This window comes from Orycteropus afer, unplaced genomic scaffold (assembly GCF_000298275.1).
Source record: "Orycteropus afer afer isolate SDZICR_OR568_19922 unplaced genomic scaffold, OryAfe1.0 scaffold00082, whole genome shotgun sequence".
Classification (NCBI taxonomy): Eukaryota; Metazoa; Chordata; class Mammalia; order Tubulidentata; family Orycteropodidae; genus Orycteropus; species Orycteropus afer.
Window position 1 is genome coordinate 9,955,024 of NW_006921669.1, and position 16,656 is coordinate 9,971,679.

The 16,656-nt window shown below is 39.4% G+C and overlaps 1 protein-coding gene across 1 annotated transcript in view; it reads left to right on the forward strand.

The window, feature by feature from the left end:
* ATRNL1 (attractin like 1) overlaps nucleotides 1-16,656 on the forward strand; it is a 664,967-nt gene that overhangs the window by 487,151 nt on the left and 161,160 nt on the right. The window contains exon 27 of the mRNA XM_042781046.1: nucleotides 13,691-13,798. Within this exon, the coding sequence (XP_042636980.1) occupies nucleotides 13,691-13,798 (108 nt within the window). The remainder of the gene's footprint in view (nucleotides 1-13,690; nucleotides 13,799-16,656) is intronic.

A 16,656-nucleotide genomic window follows, 5' to 3' on the forward strand; every position in this document is an offset into this window, starting at 1 on the left:
TCGAGTCATTTCCGACTCATAGCAACCCCATGCACAGCAGAACAAAACACTGCCCAATCCCGCGCCAGCCCCACAATCCCTGCTATACTTGAGCCCATCCTCGCAGCCACCGTGTCAATCCATCTCGTTGAAGGCCTCCCCCTCTTTCGTTGACCCTCCACCCTACCAAGCGTGACATCCTTCTCCAGGGAATGGTTCCTTCTGACAACATGACCAAAGTAGGTGAGACAAAGTCTGGTCATTCTTGTTTCCAAGGAGCATTCTGGCTGTACTTCTTCCAGGACAGATTTGTTAGTCCTTTTAGTAGACCATGGTACTCTTAGCCTTCTTCTCCAACACCACAACTCAAAAGCGTCAACTCTCCTTTGTTCTTCCTTATTCATTGTCCAGCTCTCACATGCATATGAGGCAATTGAAAATGCCATGACTTGTGTCCGGCACACCTTAGTCTTCAAGGAGATATCTTTTCTCTTCAGCACTTGAAAGAGGTCTTTTGCAGCAGATTTGCCCAGTGCTGTATGTTGTCTCTGAAGGAAGGTTGGGCAATCTACTTTGGTAGTAATACCACCTCAGAAACCCAAGGAGGGGTTGCTATGAGTCAGGTCTGACTCCATGGTACATAACAACAACATACGTTGTCTGATATCTTGACTGCTGCTTGCATTGGTGTTGATTGTAGAGCCAAGTAATATGAATCTTCACCAATGGACTAAGTCATTCCATCTCCCACCTCCATGAATAAGCAAAGAGCAGGCAGGAAGCCAGGAGTGTGTTTGTGGAAAATACCTTCTCATGGAAATGGGGAGTTGTAAAAAGTTTTCCAGTCTAATTCTTTCCACTTTTTGTTCTCTTAACCTACTGGGATTAACCATGAAGCCTGTAGTCAACTATAGGAATGGCTCTACACCCTTGGTAAGTAAATAAGCAATTTATCAAGACAGCTCTGGTCCTGCCTTCAGGAGGCAGGGTAGGAATTCCAATCTCTGCTTTTTAGGTATCTTCCTAGGACTCACAGTCAGTTTTGATTTTATACCCAGAAGGCTCTGAAATGAGTTAGAACAGAACATAAACCAAGGCCACTCTGTATCTCCAATTATGTCTAACCCACCAGCCACTCCTTGGAAGGAAGATGGGGCAATCTACTTCCGTAGTGATACTGTCTCAGAAACCCAAGGAGGGGTCACTATGAGTCGGGTCCGACTCGACGGCACATAACAACAACAACAACAACATATTGTGTGTGTGTGTGTATATATATATATATATATATATATATATATATATACACACATTAGTTTACATACTAAAATCCATAAATATACACCAATAATAAAATTTCTACTACATAGAAATGCTCCAAATTGAATAAAGTCTCCTCATTTTTTTTTTCAAATTCTCAGGGAAAAGTCATTAAAATTAAAGGATTATATTTGATTGTATATTAAAGTCACAAGTAATTAAAGTCCCAAAGAAAATTACCCTGGCGTTGTGAGCTAAAAAAATTCTTCAAATAAATTCCAAAGGCTATCCTTCTGTGGTACTTTTTCTACTCAGTCTCAGCCAGAAATGTTGTCCGTCATAGAGTTGGGATTATCTGTCTCTTACTGGAATGGATGAATTCTTTCTCAGGGCTAATGCAGTTATATTAGTTTAATGCCAAGTCTCTCACAGCCCTTATTTTTACAAAGTACAAATTATTAATAAAATTTTCACAGCACTGGCACCACAATCACCAGATTTAGAAAACAGACCAATCCCTAGGCCCTGAAGTTGTGATCTCAGGCAAAATTATGTCCTTCAGGAGCTCTGGTGGCATAGTGCCTAAGGCACTTGACTACTAATCAGAAGGCTGGTGGTTCAAACTCAACAGCCACTCCTTGGAAGGAAGGTTGGACAATCTACTTCTGTAATGATACTGCCTCGGAAACCCAAAGAGGGGTCGCTATGAGTAGGATGCGACTCGACAGCAGTGAGTTTCATTTTTGGTTTTTAGCATAGGCCTTAGTGTTGCCCCAAACACTGTAGCCAAGAGTCAGTGGTATGCAAGGGAAAAAAGGAGATTGAGAAAATCTCTGTGGTTTTTATCTTGCTAGGATGCCTAGCAGTCTATACCAGTTGTCCAAAATCCATGAGCTATGAGTTTAAATTTCAGGAGGAGACGTCTTTAAGCAAAGGTTCATTTTAGCCTTATGCATACATGTCTCTTAGAGAAGCAGTGCTGCCTTCTTGGAGTGTTCAGAAATGTGTAATAGTATCAGTCTTAAGCACATCTGTTTTCCTCTTGTGTGTCTTTTTCCTAGACTGTATTCAAAACCTCTTCATTTCCGTTCACCCCACTACTAAATGGAGAGTCACTGTATTTAGTGCATAGCATCCCTGCTGACTCTGAGCAGCCATTTAATCCTATTTGGCATGTCCATTGCCAGTGCACATCTTTATGGCCTTCTTCTCAGGAAAAGTTGTATCTCGTCTGTAATTAGCCAATTGAGAGACAACCTGAAACCACACAGTAGAGAGGGACTCTGAGCCTGTGTTCAAAGCACATGATTCTGAGTTTCATCCATGGGTCCTCCTTGATCCTAAATTAGTTCTTTAATTCAACAATCATTCATTGAGCATCTGCCATGGACCAGGTACTTTCTAGATCCTGGGATTTTAACATAGATAAAAAAATTGCTGTGTTGTCAATGCAGAGACAGACTATAAACAAATAAGTAAAATATATAGCATGTCAGAGGGTAGGAAGTACCACAAAGGAAAACAAGGTGAGGAAGAGGGCTAATGGCAGTGTGTGTTCATCACAGTGATTGTTGTTTTAACTGGGGAAGTCAGAGAAGAGGTATAGGGCAGAATTTTAGGCAAAGGCTCTGACTCCTTTACAACCAACCATTTAAAGCTCACTCAGGTTCTATAGTAAGTATATGGAACTTGACTTCTTTGTAGTTCAGTAACATTAGATATTGTTCTGTTCAACAATTTCTGAAGACTTTTCATCTTTCAGGAAGGTCATAGCATGTATCACTGCTTTAATGGGAGCAGTGAAATTAAGTTTATGTTACTATGCTGAGTGCAGTGAAGTCAGTCTCTGCCTCTAGGATTCCTTCCCACTCTGAGAGTGAGTTATTCCAGTGACTCTGTGTTGATTGTTGACTTTCTTACATTCTGATATTTGTGGTTTCACACCTTGTTCCAAGTACATCGGAAAAGCCAGTTTCTATCGGTCATGAGTAATCTGTGCTGCATCAAGCTGCCCTTTACATTTAAAATATTGGAATGATTAAAAATGGTTTAAATTTTAAAAAATAGTCCTATCATTTCCTTTCACAAGATTGGAAGCAGAAAATACTGCATGTTGATCTGTCAGTGAGATTAATATGGTTAATTCACTGAATAGTCAAGGAACATCAGAGACATCTTCCAGCAGACTTTTTTTTTTTTAAAAAAAAAAGTCAGTCAGTGGTATTCTTACCTCACAAAGGAACATTTTACAAAATAACCATTTTTAGAGTTTCTGAATATTGAACTGAAAATGACTCCATTAGCCAACAGCAAAATAATCACATTTCCCTTAAAGGAAATAATATTTTTAAAATATTGATTAAGAAGGAAAGGGCGGTACTTGGGTCATTTATGCCTTTAGGAAGACTCAAGTACCTCGTGAAGAACTTGAGAATTATTGTCACAAACCACTTAAATGTTCCACATGAGCTGCTCACACACTAAATGAAAAAGCTAGTTGGATTATACTGCATTTTAGAATTCCTTAACTTAGAAGCTAATAGATTGTGGTTCAGAACTGAATATGGCGCTTGTATTAATTCCCAGAATCGCAGGGCAATGATCTCTCTTAAGCAGTTGACTCGTGAGGGGGAGAAACTCCTGAAGGATGGCTCTGTAGTTTATCGTAACAGGAGCTTCCAGTCATAACTTCCTGGCACACAGGCAGTCGTTGATGTGTCGCTTCTTTTGTAACCAGCTGCTTTTGTATTTCCACTGTCAAGGTGGCTGTCAAAGACATTGGGTTGCATCCATTCGCTGTTCTTCTTGAGAGCAGGACACATCTTTCTCTTACACTTAGACCTCTAAATGAGGAAGTAATGTATTCCACAGCATGACTGTGAGGATATGCCAAGTGAGAAAAAACATTATTTTCAAGTGCATGTTTCAAAATTTGAAACGATCCGTGTTCCCATTTTTGGTCTTTGATGAGTAATATGTGCTAAACATCTACCCTGGGCCTCAAGCTTTCAAATGACCTTTCACTACTCATCCTTTTCCTCATTTTGATTTGCTCAGATAAATTACAGCCACCTGGCCTTTATTTTAAAGAAGATTACATATAAAATTGACCTTTTGGAACTTATTGGGAGAACTAGATCCATTGTATTTGAGATTAACGACTGTTGCTGTCTTCTAGGTTATGTTTTAAATCACCTGATCTGAGGGTGGAAAAGCTGACCTCTCGAGCCTGTGTCCCAGGCTCATTCTAATCCATAGGGATGAGCTGTCTGAGCAAAGCCAAGACCAGTTATTATGCTGAGTGTACTAAGTCAGTCATAAAAACACAAATAATACATGATTCCACTTATATGAAATATCTGGAAATATGAAAATAGGCAAATATATTTTTATATTGTTTAGTGGTGGTTAAGAGGACTGGGGAGGGACGGGGAAGAGGGTGATGGAAAAATTTGGAAACAGATACCAGGGATGGTTGCACAGCATGATGAATGAAATTAATGTCACCAAATTGTATATGTAAACAATGTTGAAAAGGCATATGTTTTGTTGTAATATACCTGCCACCATAAAAAAATAATAAATCTAATTTATTTAGATCCTATATACCTACTCATTTAAATACGTTCAGCCCTGCATATCTGTCAGTTCTACATTCAGGGATTCAACCAAAGGTGGATTGAAAATATGGGGGTTGGGGAAGCAATCAAGTGGTGAAAGCTATCCCTCAAAGGTGAAGAGAAAGTGTGATGTGCTATTGACACAGCGTTCACACTGTATTCATCACCATAAGTAATCTAGAGAGGAGGTGCGGTGCACAGGAGGATGTGCATGGGTTATATGCAGTTCTGTGACATTTTATGTAAGGGACTTGAGCATCAGTGGACTTTGGTATCCTTGGGGCCCCTGGGAGCATTCTCCCACTGCCACGGATACCGAGGGGCAATGGTCTGTAATTTCGCTTTATCCTGACCCTGATAGAGCATCATTGTCTTTTGACTTATCTCCTACCATCACCACCTTGCTCAGTAGGCTGAGCTTCTTTCTGGATCTTAAACACTGTGAAGCTCAGGCTTGCCTCACAATGTGGGGGCTGTTCTGGTTCCCTACTGCTGCTGACAAAAAATTACCATGAATGGGGTGGCCTGAACAAACAGCTTATTCTTACAATTTGGAGGCTTTAAGTCCAAGTTCAAAGTGCCAGGCTCTAGGGGCTGGGTGAAAGCCCCTCAACCTTGGGGTCCAGCTCTGCCTCCTGCTCCTGGCCCACTGGAGCTAGAAGCATTTCTTCACTCAGGCGGCTGCTGGCTGCTGAGGCTGACAAGCCCCAAGGTTGACGAGTAAAAAGGCACAGTCCTGATGTTACCAAACCACATGGCAGGCCATTAACTTAAGTCCATTTTAAATACCAAGGTTGGCAGAGCATAGCAGGCTGCTGAGCAACGACATGGCTACATGCAGGGTCCAAGTGTGCCAAAGGTTAGAGACCATTCCCAATACTTCTCCTTATATGCAGGAAGCAGACCACATACCCAAAGGCAGCTACTAAGCTGCTCACAGTAGATTCCACCATGGAGTTGACTGCCAGTCTCATCATGGGAATAACTACCATTAGCTGCCCAGCCACTCAACCAGGCCCAGCCAAGCTGACACACGAACATAACCACCACAGGGGTTGATGCTCCCTTTGCTTTGCAATGTTCTTTTCCGACTTCTTTTGTTCCTCTCACCTAATATGCCTTTTGCCCCCCTACATTTTCTGGACTCTGTGTAGTTAGGGTGGGCTGTGTAACTATTTTTGGAAAGTGATGTATGTCACTTCTGGGCCGGGGCAAGGAAAATCCCATATGCAATTCACTAGTCTCTTTTCCGTCATGATACCTGGGGAAGCCTTGGGTTGAGATAGCAAAGCTACAAGATTGAAACAGTTTACATTGCTGAGTTACCATTCGGGTACTTATCTGGGCCTGCAGAAGGTTTTGTGTAAGGCAGGAATAAACTGTTCTCTGTTCAACCACTGAGCTTTGATGGGATAGCTTACTGGTTCTGCATATTGAAGGTTTCAGGTCAAATATCATTTTTCTCTTCTTTGTTTGTTACTTTTTTGTTGTTGAGAATATTCACAGCAAAGCATACAGCAAGTAAATCTGTTGCATGTACAATTTAGTGACTTTGGTTACATTCTTCAAATTGTGCAATCATTCTCACCCTCCTATCTAATTTTTCAAGTTGACATTGTCACTTTGATCCCATATAACCCCAAACCAAACCAACTGCCACTGAGTCAATTTCAACTTGTAACAACCTATAGGAGAGAGAAGAACTGCCCATAGGGTTTCTAAGGCTACAAATCTTTACAGAAGGAGACTGCCTCATCCTTCTCGTGTAGAGTGGCTGGTGGGTTCAAACTACTGACCTTTTGGTTAGCAGCAGAATGTTTTAACCACTGCTCTAACAGAGCTCCTTTTGAGTCCACGTAGATAATTCTTAAAAGAGCATAATGTTCAAGGCAGACTTTTTTTTACTTGTGAAGCTAACCTACTGTTTGGTTTTAAGACTTTAGGGGATATGTTTGGTTTACAGTTTAAAGATTATGTCAGGGCAGTGGTTTCAGGGGTTCATTCACCCTCCATTGCCCCAGAAATTTGGCGCCCATGAGAATCTGAAACTCTATTGTACATTTTCCCCATTTTGGTCAGGATTTTTCTAGAGAGTCTTTGATCAAAATGCTCAGTAATGTTAGCCGGGCTCCATCCCAGTCTCACGGAAAGGAGGCACTTGTTCATGGAGACAGCCACAAATTTCATCTCCTCCTCCTATTCCTGACTCTTCTTCTTCCTCTATTGCTGCAGGTGAATGTGGACCAATCACTTTGCCTTGGATGGCTGTTGGAAAGCTTTTAGGAGCCCAGGCAATACACAACAGACTAGATGGTAGAACAGAAGCACTAAACACATTACTAGGCCATTTAACTGGGATGTGCCATGAAACTGTGACCATAAACCTCCAGACCAAGGAACCGAATGCCATGAGGTTTTGGGGTCTACATAACCAGCCTCAGCAGCTTTAAATAGCATTTCTTAAGAGACCTCTGTAACCATGTCTAAGTTGCTTCCTTCCTCACTCTCTCTCTGTATCCCCATCGTGTTATGTTGTCCATTACAGGTTTTCTGTATTATTTCTACTTTCTTGTATAAGCATATGTTGATTAAGCAAGATGTTTATATGTTGTTAATTATGATTGAAGTGCCCAAGTAACCTTGAACATTGGCAATAAGCATTTCACTTTTTGACTTTGTTTTTAATGGCAACAAGTGCAAAAGGAAAAGCAAACCAAAACAAAAAAAAACTTCCTTGCAGTTGTCCCTTGTATCCCCATTGCTCCCCAGAAAGGATAGCCTCCGTCAAGTAATAGCAGTTTCTAAGACTCTTCTGGGTGGATTAATTTTTCATAATTTCTTTTATCCTCAAGTGAGATCATCTTTGGCAAAGGCTTTATCAGTGATGCCATCTCTGACCAGTCAACAAAGAACAGATTAAGAATCTAAATTTCAATTTAACAGTTGCCCGAGATAACCTTCAAATTCTGCAATACTATTACATATCTTCAGAATTGAACCCCTGTTTTAGTTTCCTGGGAACTCTGGTGGCATAGTGCCTAAGGCATCTGACTGCTAACCAGAAGGCTGGTGGTTCAAACCCACCAGCCAGTCCTGGAAGGAAGGTTGGGCAATCTACTTCTGTAATGATAAAATCTTGGGAACCCAAGGAGGGGTCGCTGGAGTCAGACCTGACTCAACGGCCGTGGGTTTAGTTTCCTAGGGCAGTTGTAATGAAATAACTGTAAATTGATGGCTTTACACAGCAGAAGCCTATTCTCTCAGGGTCAGGAGCCCAGAAGCCTGGAATCAAGGTGTCAGCTGTTCCACTTCCTTCTGGAGGCTCTGAGGAGAACCTGTTCCACGCCTCTCTTCCAGCCTCTGGCGGTCGCTGGCAATCTCTGGTGCGTTTGTTGTCTTGGAGACACATCACTCTAATCTCGGCCTCCATCTTTAGATAGCGTTCTCTCTGTATGACTCTCTGTGTCTTCACTAGACCTTATAAGGACGCTAATTATTGGATGTAGGACCCAAAATCGACTCAACAGCAATTAGCAATAACAATAAATGCCATGCGAATAAAAACAAATACATTTTTGCCATAAAGACAGTTTCAAAAAGCATGAAGATATAAAGAGGTAGCATTAATTCATAGGTGGGTAACCACTTCATACTGGGAGTGGGGTGGGTGACATTAGGAGGTAAATGGGATGGATGGATCCAACCTGACAAAACACATAGAAGTTAGATGTGGGGCAGAGTGAGTTACAGTTTTGTTTGGAATGGATGTATGTTTTTAAGTATTATTATTTTAAAATTGATTAGATTATTGTTGCATGTCTTTGGATTGGGTGGAAATGGCAGCTATTATAACCTTTGGAGAATGATACAATATTAAAAGGAATAATATTGAGTGGGAGAATTATATGTATTGATACATACATTTGAAAGACTTAGTATACATGGTGATTTTCATATTTCAGCATAGATTTTTATGTATTTTTTAATCCATGGTTTGTTTTGTAAGAGATTTTGAATCATGAAACAGCTATTACGAACAATGAACGTGACACCCAGAGCATCTCTTTAATTTTTTAATTTTCTTCACAACAGTTTTTATAGCAGCATGATTATAATCTATTGTTATTACGATCAATTTGTTCTCTTGGCTTTATCTTTCTGCTGAATAATTGGCAATAGCAGAATAATTATAAAACAGATACATCTGTTACATGGCTTCTTACGGATGTACATAGTATTAAACCTCATTTTATATATAAAAATTCAATCGCAGAAAATAAATTAATTTTCAGAATGTCTTAAGAAAGTACTCTGTATTTCCTCCTAAGTCTCAGGTTGTGTTTTTATCATTCTTTGTCATGAATGGCAAAACGAAGTTCCAAATCTAATTCATTTTACCCCAATCATGGCATTTTCCAACTGTCGCGTAAATCTGCAACATTTGTTAAAAGGGAGACTAGTAGAGCAAAATGTGTCACTAGTGCTGAGGAAAATGGGCCTGTGGTAATTAGTGTGCCATCTTCAAAGACAAAATGAGTGTTTGAAATTTCATATACTAATCACACCAGTTAGCAGTTATGGAATCTTCAGTGTGCCAGCTTTGGTGCCAAGCAGCTCCCTGACATTAGCTCTTCAGTCCCAACCTTACGACTTACAGATATTATTATCTGCATTTTATAGATGAGAAAGAAATTAGCCTTAGGAAGGCCTGAGTAATTTGATCCCGGTCCAATTGCTGAAAGATAGAACTCAAAACATGCTCTCTGAGACAGACGTGCTATTCTTATCCCCACTTTACAGATGAGAAAAATTGAGCTTTAGCATGATCTGAATGATTTGTTTAAACACAAAGAGCTAGAAAGTAGAGACACTGGCATTTAATTCCACGTCTCCTTCCTCCAGTCTAGTTATATTGCCTGTCAACATTGATACTAAATTTTGACAAGATTTAAATCATAAGCATGTCGTTTACATCTTTTGTACTGCTGTAGAGGAGGCAAAATGGGGGAAGTAATGCTAACCGGACGTTAACTGCCAAGAGAAAGGGCTAACCTAGAGGTTCATGGAAGGGGAGATCCCACTTGCTCTTACCTTATTACTTGTAGGTCATCACACCAAAGCAAGAGATTTTTAGAAGGGAGGGAGTTGCCCTTCGTGAGATTTGCAGTAAGAACTTGTGCATCAGTTTCCCAAAGTCTGAAACGTGGCTCTGTTGGCAACAGTCCTCTAACCGGTGCTCTGCTGAATAGCCTGGAATGAATTCAGTTGGCTGATCCTGTGTCTGAACCCTTTATTGTGTACGATAGTGTGCCCTAATTATTTTTATTTTACTATGTCTTGTTCTTTAAATTATAGTGTTAAGGTCCTGGGCAAAAACAATGATTTTCTTCTTCATCGTCTTTTTTTTTTTTCAGCAAAGAACTGGGCATATACGATGATAGGCATTCAATCCATAAGAAGTGATAAAACTCAGAAGCTCAGGAGACAAACTAGGATCTTTAAAATACCTTTGCATTCTACAAATCAATAAAAATAATTTGAATAAAAGTATCAGTTACTGATTGTTTATTATGAATGTTGAGGGTCAAAATAACGCATGATATTCCAGGGAACTCTATTTTTGTCAGTGAATTTGGAATATTTATAAATTCACAAAGGACCCCTAGTGGCAAAACAGTTCAGCGCTTGGCTTCTGACTAAAAGGTTGGAAGTTCAAACTCGCCCAGTGGTTCTGCAGGAGAAAGCCCTGGTGATCTGCTGCCAGAAAGATTACAGCCTAGAAAGCCCTACAGGCCAGTTCTGCTCAGTCACGTGGGGTCATTATGAGGCAAAAGTCGACTTGACGGCCCCTAACAACAGAAACAACATAGATTCAGAACACTGCAGCTGGCAAAGAAATTTAAAACTCGGTGGTATTCAGTACCCATTAATTATATTTTATAGACCTTTTGCCTTAGGTGTATGGAAAAGTCAAGATGAAGAAACAAAAGTCAAGTTGATAAGCTTTTCATTTTGCTAAAAATCACTTCCTCCCATGAAATACCATTTATAAGCTGAGAACTAATTGTTTGCCTTTATCTATTAGAGAATTTTCTTCAAACCCAAACTAGAATTTATAGTTTTCTTTATTTTTTAAATAATATTTTATTATGTTTTTGGTGAAAGCTTACACAATAAATTAGGGTCCTATTGGACAATTTCTGTACAGATTGTTCAATGACATTAGTTAATTTTTCACAATGTGTCAACATTTTTTTTAACTGCATTCTGGTTGTACCATTTCCAGTATTCTAGTTTCCCCACCTCCTCATCTTCTCATCTTTGCGTTAGAGTAATTGTTACCATTTTGATCTCTATATAGATTATTATTTTTTTAAATGGAGTATCACACTCCAGTAAAAGCTGGTACTAACCTTTCTTCTGTGTGCCCCTCTATTATTTCACTAAAAGGTGACCTCAAGGAATAGTTTCAGTGCAAAGGTGGTAATCTCAGAGAGTCCTCTAGTCCCAACTGGAAGTCTGGATTTCCTAAGATTTTGACTCTGTTGTACATTTTTCTCCCATTCTGTCAGGGCCCAACTGTTGTAGCCCTGATCAGAATGGTTGGTAGGTAGGTTGCTAGTGATTGGTAGACATCATCTAGTTCTGATCCCAGAGGCCATGCCTGATGTAGGCTATTAGCTCTGCAGACTAGTTTCTTCTCTGAGACTTTGGTTTCTTTCCTGCTCTTTTGCTCCTGATGAGTAGAGACTAGTGGTTGTATCTTAGATGGCTGGTGGCAAGCTTTGAAGACCCTACGTGCTACTCACCTCCCTAGGATTCAGAACATGAACTTTGTGAACTATATTATGCCAGTTGGCTGAGTTTTCCCATGAAACTAAGGACCTAAGCCTTCAAACCCAGAAAATAAGTCTCACAAGGTGTTTGGTTCTGTCTGAGAATTATATGTAACTGTGTTCTCTCTCACTATATGTGCCTTCACACATACATTTGCATGTACACGACTTACAGATATTTCTATCTGTGCTCATACATGAACACATCTGTACCTACCTGTACACATACGTATGTAACCATATGTTTTTCAGAATTTACAGTTTTCTTATGGCTATTTTTATATTATTATGGGAGAGTTGGGCTTTTTTTTTTCTTTTAGTGATTGTGCATATATGGGTGTGTATTGGTGTGTCTGGGAGCTCTGGTGGCATAGTGCCTAAGGCATTTGACTGCTAACCATAAGGCTGGCAGTTCAAACCCACTAGCCACTCCTTGGAAGGAAGATTGGGCAATCTACTTCCGTAGTGATACCACCTCAGAAACCCAAGGAGGGGTCACTATGAGTCAGATCGACTTGACAGCAGTGAGTTATTGGTGTGTCTTAGTGTGTTTATTTTATCAGAAACAAAGACCCTTGCTTCTTCTAAATGTAGTATCTCTTGAAGTAACATTATATTTGCAATTTTACATAAACACCATCTTCAGGTCTATAGGCCATTCCTATTGGGAGAGATACAAAGCTCATTCTATTTGAGGGAAGGTGTATTTTATAATACAATTTTCAGTTTGTAATAAAGGGAGTCATTTGTTGTTTTCGATTACACTTTTATGTGGAGTATGTTTTTTAACGGGGTTTCATCACTTCTAAAGAAAACATAACTTAAGAACTTAAAGCTATCACTCAGTAACAGTTGTATTATTTTTATCCCAATATTGTTGTGTGATGTTCCCTCTTTAATAATAAAGAAGCAAGGCCTTTAGTTACATGTTAGACTGTCATTTCGGGAACACTGTCACTGCGGTGTCACGGGTGTTAAAATAAAGACTATGAAGCCCCCAGGCGTTGGCTTCTGTTCCTTCCTTATCCACAAAGGGACTTTATGACACATTACAGGGCCACATATATTTATATCTAAAGACCAGTCTTTAATGGTTTAAGTTAACGCTGGTGAATCTTTAAAAATCTCTCTGAGTAATGAAGCCATTCATTGTGTTCAAAGATGCTGCCTTTCTTCAATGATATGATTTTCTTCTCATTTGAAAGAGTATTTAATTGCATTGCTCATCCACTTTTAATATTTAATAATAATTTTATTAGCTGTGTAGAATGAGAGGGGCAAGATTTGCAATATCTAGTGCTGGTCTTTTAGCTCCAGCAAAGCTCAGAATAGACGCAGGGAGAAAGAAATAAATATCTCAGGGGGCTTTACAAGCCCTGGCACAAAATGCCCACAACCTACTAATGGCTCCTCATTTTTAAGTGATGAACACAGAGGCTTTGCTTAAAGCTGTGAAGACTGCCGCTAACGATTCCTGCTGGCTCCTTGGCAGTTGACAGGCAATCTTGATGACTTGCAAGACTTAGTCTTGGCAGGTTTATATACCTTTAATCTCTATTAATGTAATTTGACAGCTTTTCATTATCTTTTCTTAAACATTTTTTACTGTTATTTGCTTTCAGCTTTAAAAAAAGCATGGGTTATTTTGAGTGGGAAAACATGGCATAGCCATCATCATCTCATAGCCCTTTTTGCTTAAGCAACACCTCCCACCTGAGGTTTGCAAAGTGCTTTTGAGTACATTTCATTAGGCCTGTGAAACGGAGGTCAGGAGAGAGGTTCTTGTAAGTACCATACATTTAAAGCCCCATGGAAATAGAACCCAGGCCACGGAGAGAAAACAGTTTTCATCTGTAATGCTCTGGGTACGGATATGTGTAGGAAATGCTTCCTAAGTCTTGAGTGCCATTTGTTGAAAAATGAAACTAGATCTTGTTGGTTTGAATGTTTTGTTTGAAACCTATTTTAAAGCAAATCCTTTTTAACCCCCTCCAGCAACTGCTTCGAGAACGACAGCAGATGGCCAGCCGTCCCTTTGCTTCTGTTGATGTAGCTCTGGAAGTAGGAGCCGAACAGACAGACTTCCTGCGCGGGCCGTTAGAGGTACGAAGAGTAGTGCTGAAAGGAGACCGTTGTGATTTGCATATTGATATTGTCTCCCTAATCTGCATCGGCTTCTGAAGCTAGAGTCTGGTTATCTAGAGTGGACAAGATTCAGTTACACTGTTAAACCATTTTCAGGGCACATTGTTGTAATAACATGACATGAACTCTAACAGATGCCATTGGAGAATGTTAGGCTGGGCAGGAGTGATAGACTGCTCACCTGGCAGCCTTTTTCTGACAGAGAAGCTGAAAGAATTTATGATGTAGGTGGTGGAGGGAAGAAAGCTCCTGGAGGGTGTTCCAAGCACCCAGTGCCCTGTGGTTAACAATTCACATCTATGTTGTTGTTGTTGTTATGCGCCGTCTAGTCAGACCCGACTCATAGCGACCCCTCCTTGGGTTTCCGAGGCAGTATCACTACGGAAGTAGATTGCCTCATCGTCCTTCCAAGGAGTGGCCGGTGGGTTTGAACCACCGGCCTTCTGGTTAACAGTCAAGTGCCTTAGGCACTACTCTACCAGATTCACATCTATAGTTAACGCATAAAGCTGACTGTAAAGGGTGGGTGGAGATGAGTTGTATTATAATGAAGTAGTTTCATTTTTTACTGTTAAGAAGAGTAAAATACAGTGAATATTTTCATTTGTGAATAATGGCTATATCATTACATTCATTTATTGCAAAATGCAGCAGTAGAATACAGTGAAACAAATGAACATGCACGTTCACGTGTGCTAGAGTCCCAGAACAGCACATGAGGTGGTTTCTGGAAATAATAAGGCCCAAAGAGGAGAAAATTGCAGATTGTGATTAATGACTAATTGAAGCATCTGGATGCATAGTAGTTTAACTGTATGCTTATTTTTATTTATATCTTCTATATCATAAGATTTTTAAGTAGAGAGATAAAGAAACTTTATATAATTGAAAGGTTTTATTCTCTTTATTTATTCTCAAAATGCCATTATTTGGCTGATTTCCATGTTGCTATTTTCAGATTCTGCTTTTCCTCAAGGAATGCACAGAATATAAAAATAGACTTATCTCAATCTTCTCTAAACCTAGGTGTAAATATAGTTGATTGTGTCCATTGTGTTGGTTATTCTGAAAAAATACAACTAAATCAGACCTCATGAATACTATACAAAGGGCAAGTTTTCAGAAGCCGGTTTCCCTATGAGATACATTTTTTAAGCTGTTCTGGGCTTGATTTTTTACTATTCTAGATCGTGGTTGCCATGGAAGCTTAGGACATTAGGAGATTTGTGTGTATATCTTCCGTTATTGGGGGAGAAATTAGAAGAGAAACAGAATGATTAAATAAAATTACAGCAATTGCTTTAATTTCATTTTGACCCCTTGTTTCAAATAACTTTATTATAAAACCTTTTGCAAACAGAATGCCTAGACTATTTGAATTCACCTTCTTTTTTCCCCATTGGTTTTTATGAATATAGACAGAGAGGTTTACTTCAAGGAAATGGCTCACACAATTGTAGGGGCTGACAAGTCCCAAGTCCATGGATTGGATGGTAGGCTCAAGGCATCTGCTGGCCCAGATGGTTGCAGACACTGACAAACCCAAAATCTGCAGGTCAGGCAGCAAGCTGAAGGCTTCTGTTAACTCATGGCCCATGAACTGGACGTCAGGTGACAAGAACCGTGCAGGATCGAGAGAGCTTTGCCAGAACATTCAGTTATATACTGGAGGCAGGTTTGTCCCCAAGGAAACTCCCCTTTCAACTGATTGGCTGCTCACATCAGTTCTCAAAGCAGAAGATGATTATAGTGTCTGCCAAATCATTAAGAATCAAGCCTAGTTGACACATAACATTAATTATACCATCCGATGAAAACATTCTCAAGTATTGCTAAAAAATCAAGTAAGGAGAAAAATGAACATAAACGATGTATATGTGGGCCAATGAGGAGAGAAATAATCAGAACCAGAAAACTCACAAACTAAAAAGAACAAATGTAATTAACATGCGTGTGTCTTACCGTGGCTTGTCAGTGGCTACATAATCAGGTTCAGTTAAACATAAATGTGAGGATTTATTTCTAAACTCTCAATTCTGTTCCATCGAACTGTATTTATCCTTATGCAGTAGATGCTGTCTTGGTTACTATAGCTTTGTAATAATTTTTGGAAATGGAAAGTGTGAATCAACTAATTTTGTTCTTCTTTTCTAAGATTGTTAGGGTTTCCTGGGTCCCTTGAATTTCCATATGAATTTTAGAATGAGTATTCAATTTCTACATAGGGATTTTGATAGGATTTTGCATTGAATCTGTGTATCAATTGGGGAATAGAGAGTGTTTGAACATTCACTATATTAAGGTGGTGGTTTTGTTAGCTGAGTCCCTTAGTGCTGCAGGCTCAAAACCCTAGATTCTGTAGCTGCTTTCCTTCCTTTTGGTAAGTGCTTACAATTTCTGATATTTAAAATTCTTTATGGTCATACATTCAGTGGTCTCAAGGGAATGGAAAACGTACTTATTTTTTTAAAATTCAAGTTTGAAAACATTGTTCAGTAAACTTTTAGAGCTTGTATTGGTTGGCTATTTCTTCATGAAGTTAAACATTAGAAGTAAATATTAGCAGCACACTGCTAATTTTTCCTTTGACATCTTTAGAAAATAATTGAGATAGAAACAAAATGTTTAAAATGATATATATATTACGTATTTCCTCTTTGCTAAGTGTTTTGTAGTAGTTACTACTAATGACAAGTTTTTTGATACACAGCACACATGCATACATATATACATACTGCAAAAATGGCAAGGAGGCCACATGTTCTGACCTCCTCTAATCCTACAAGAGGAAGATAGGATTACCAGCAGTAACCCAA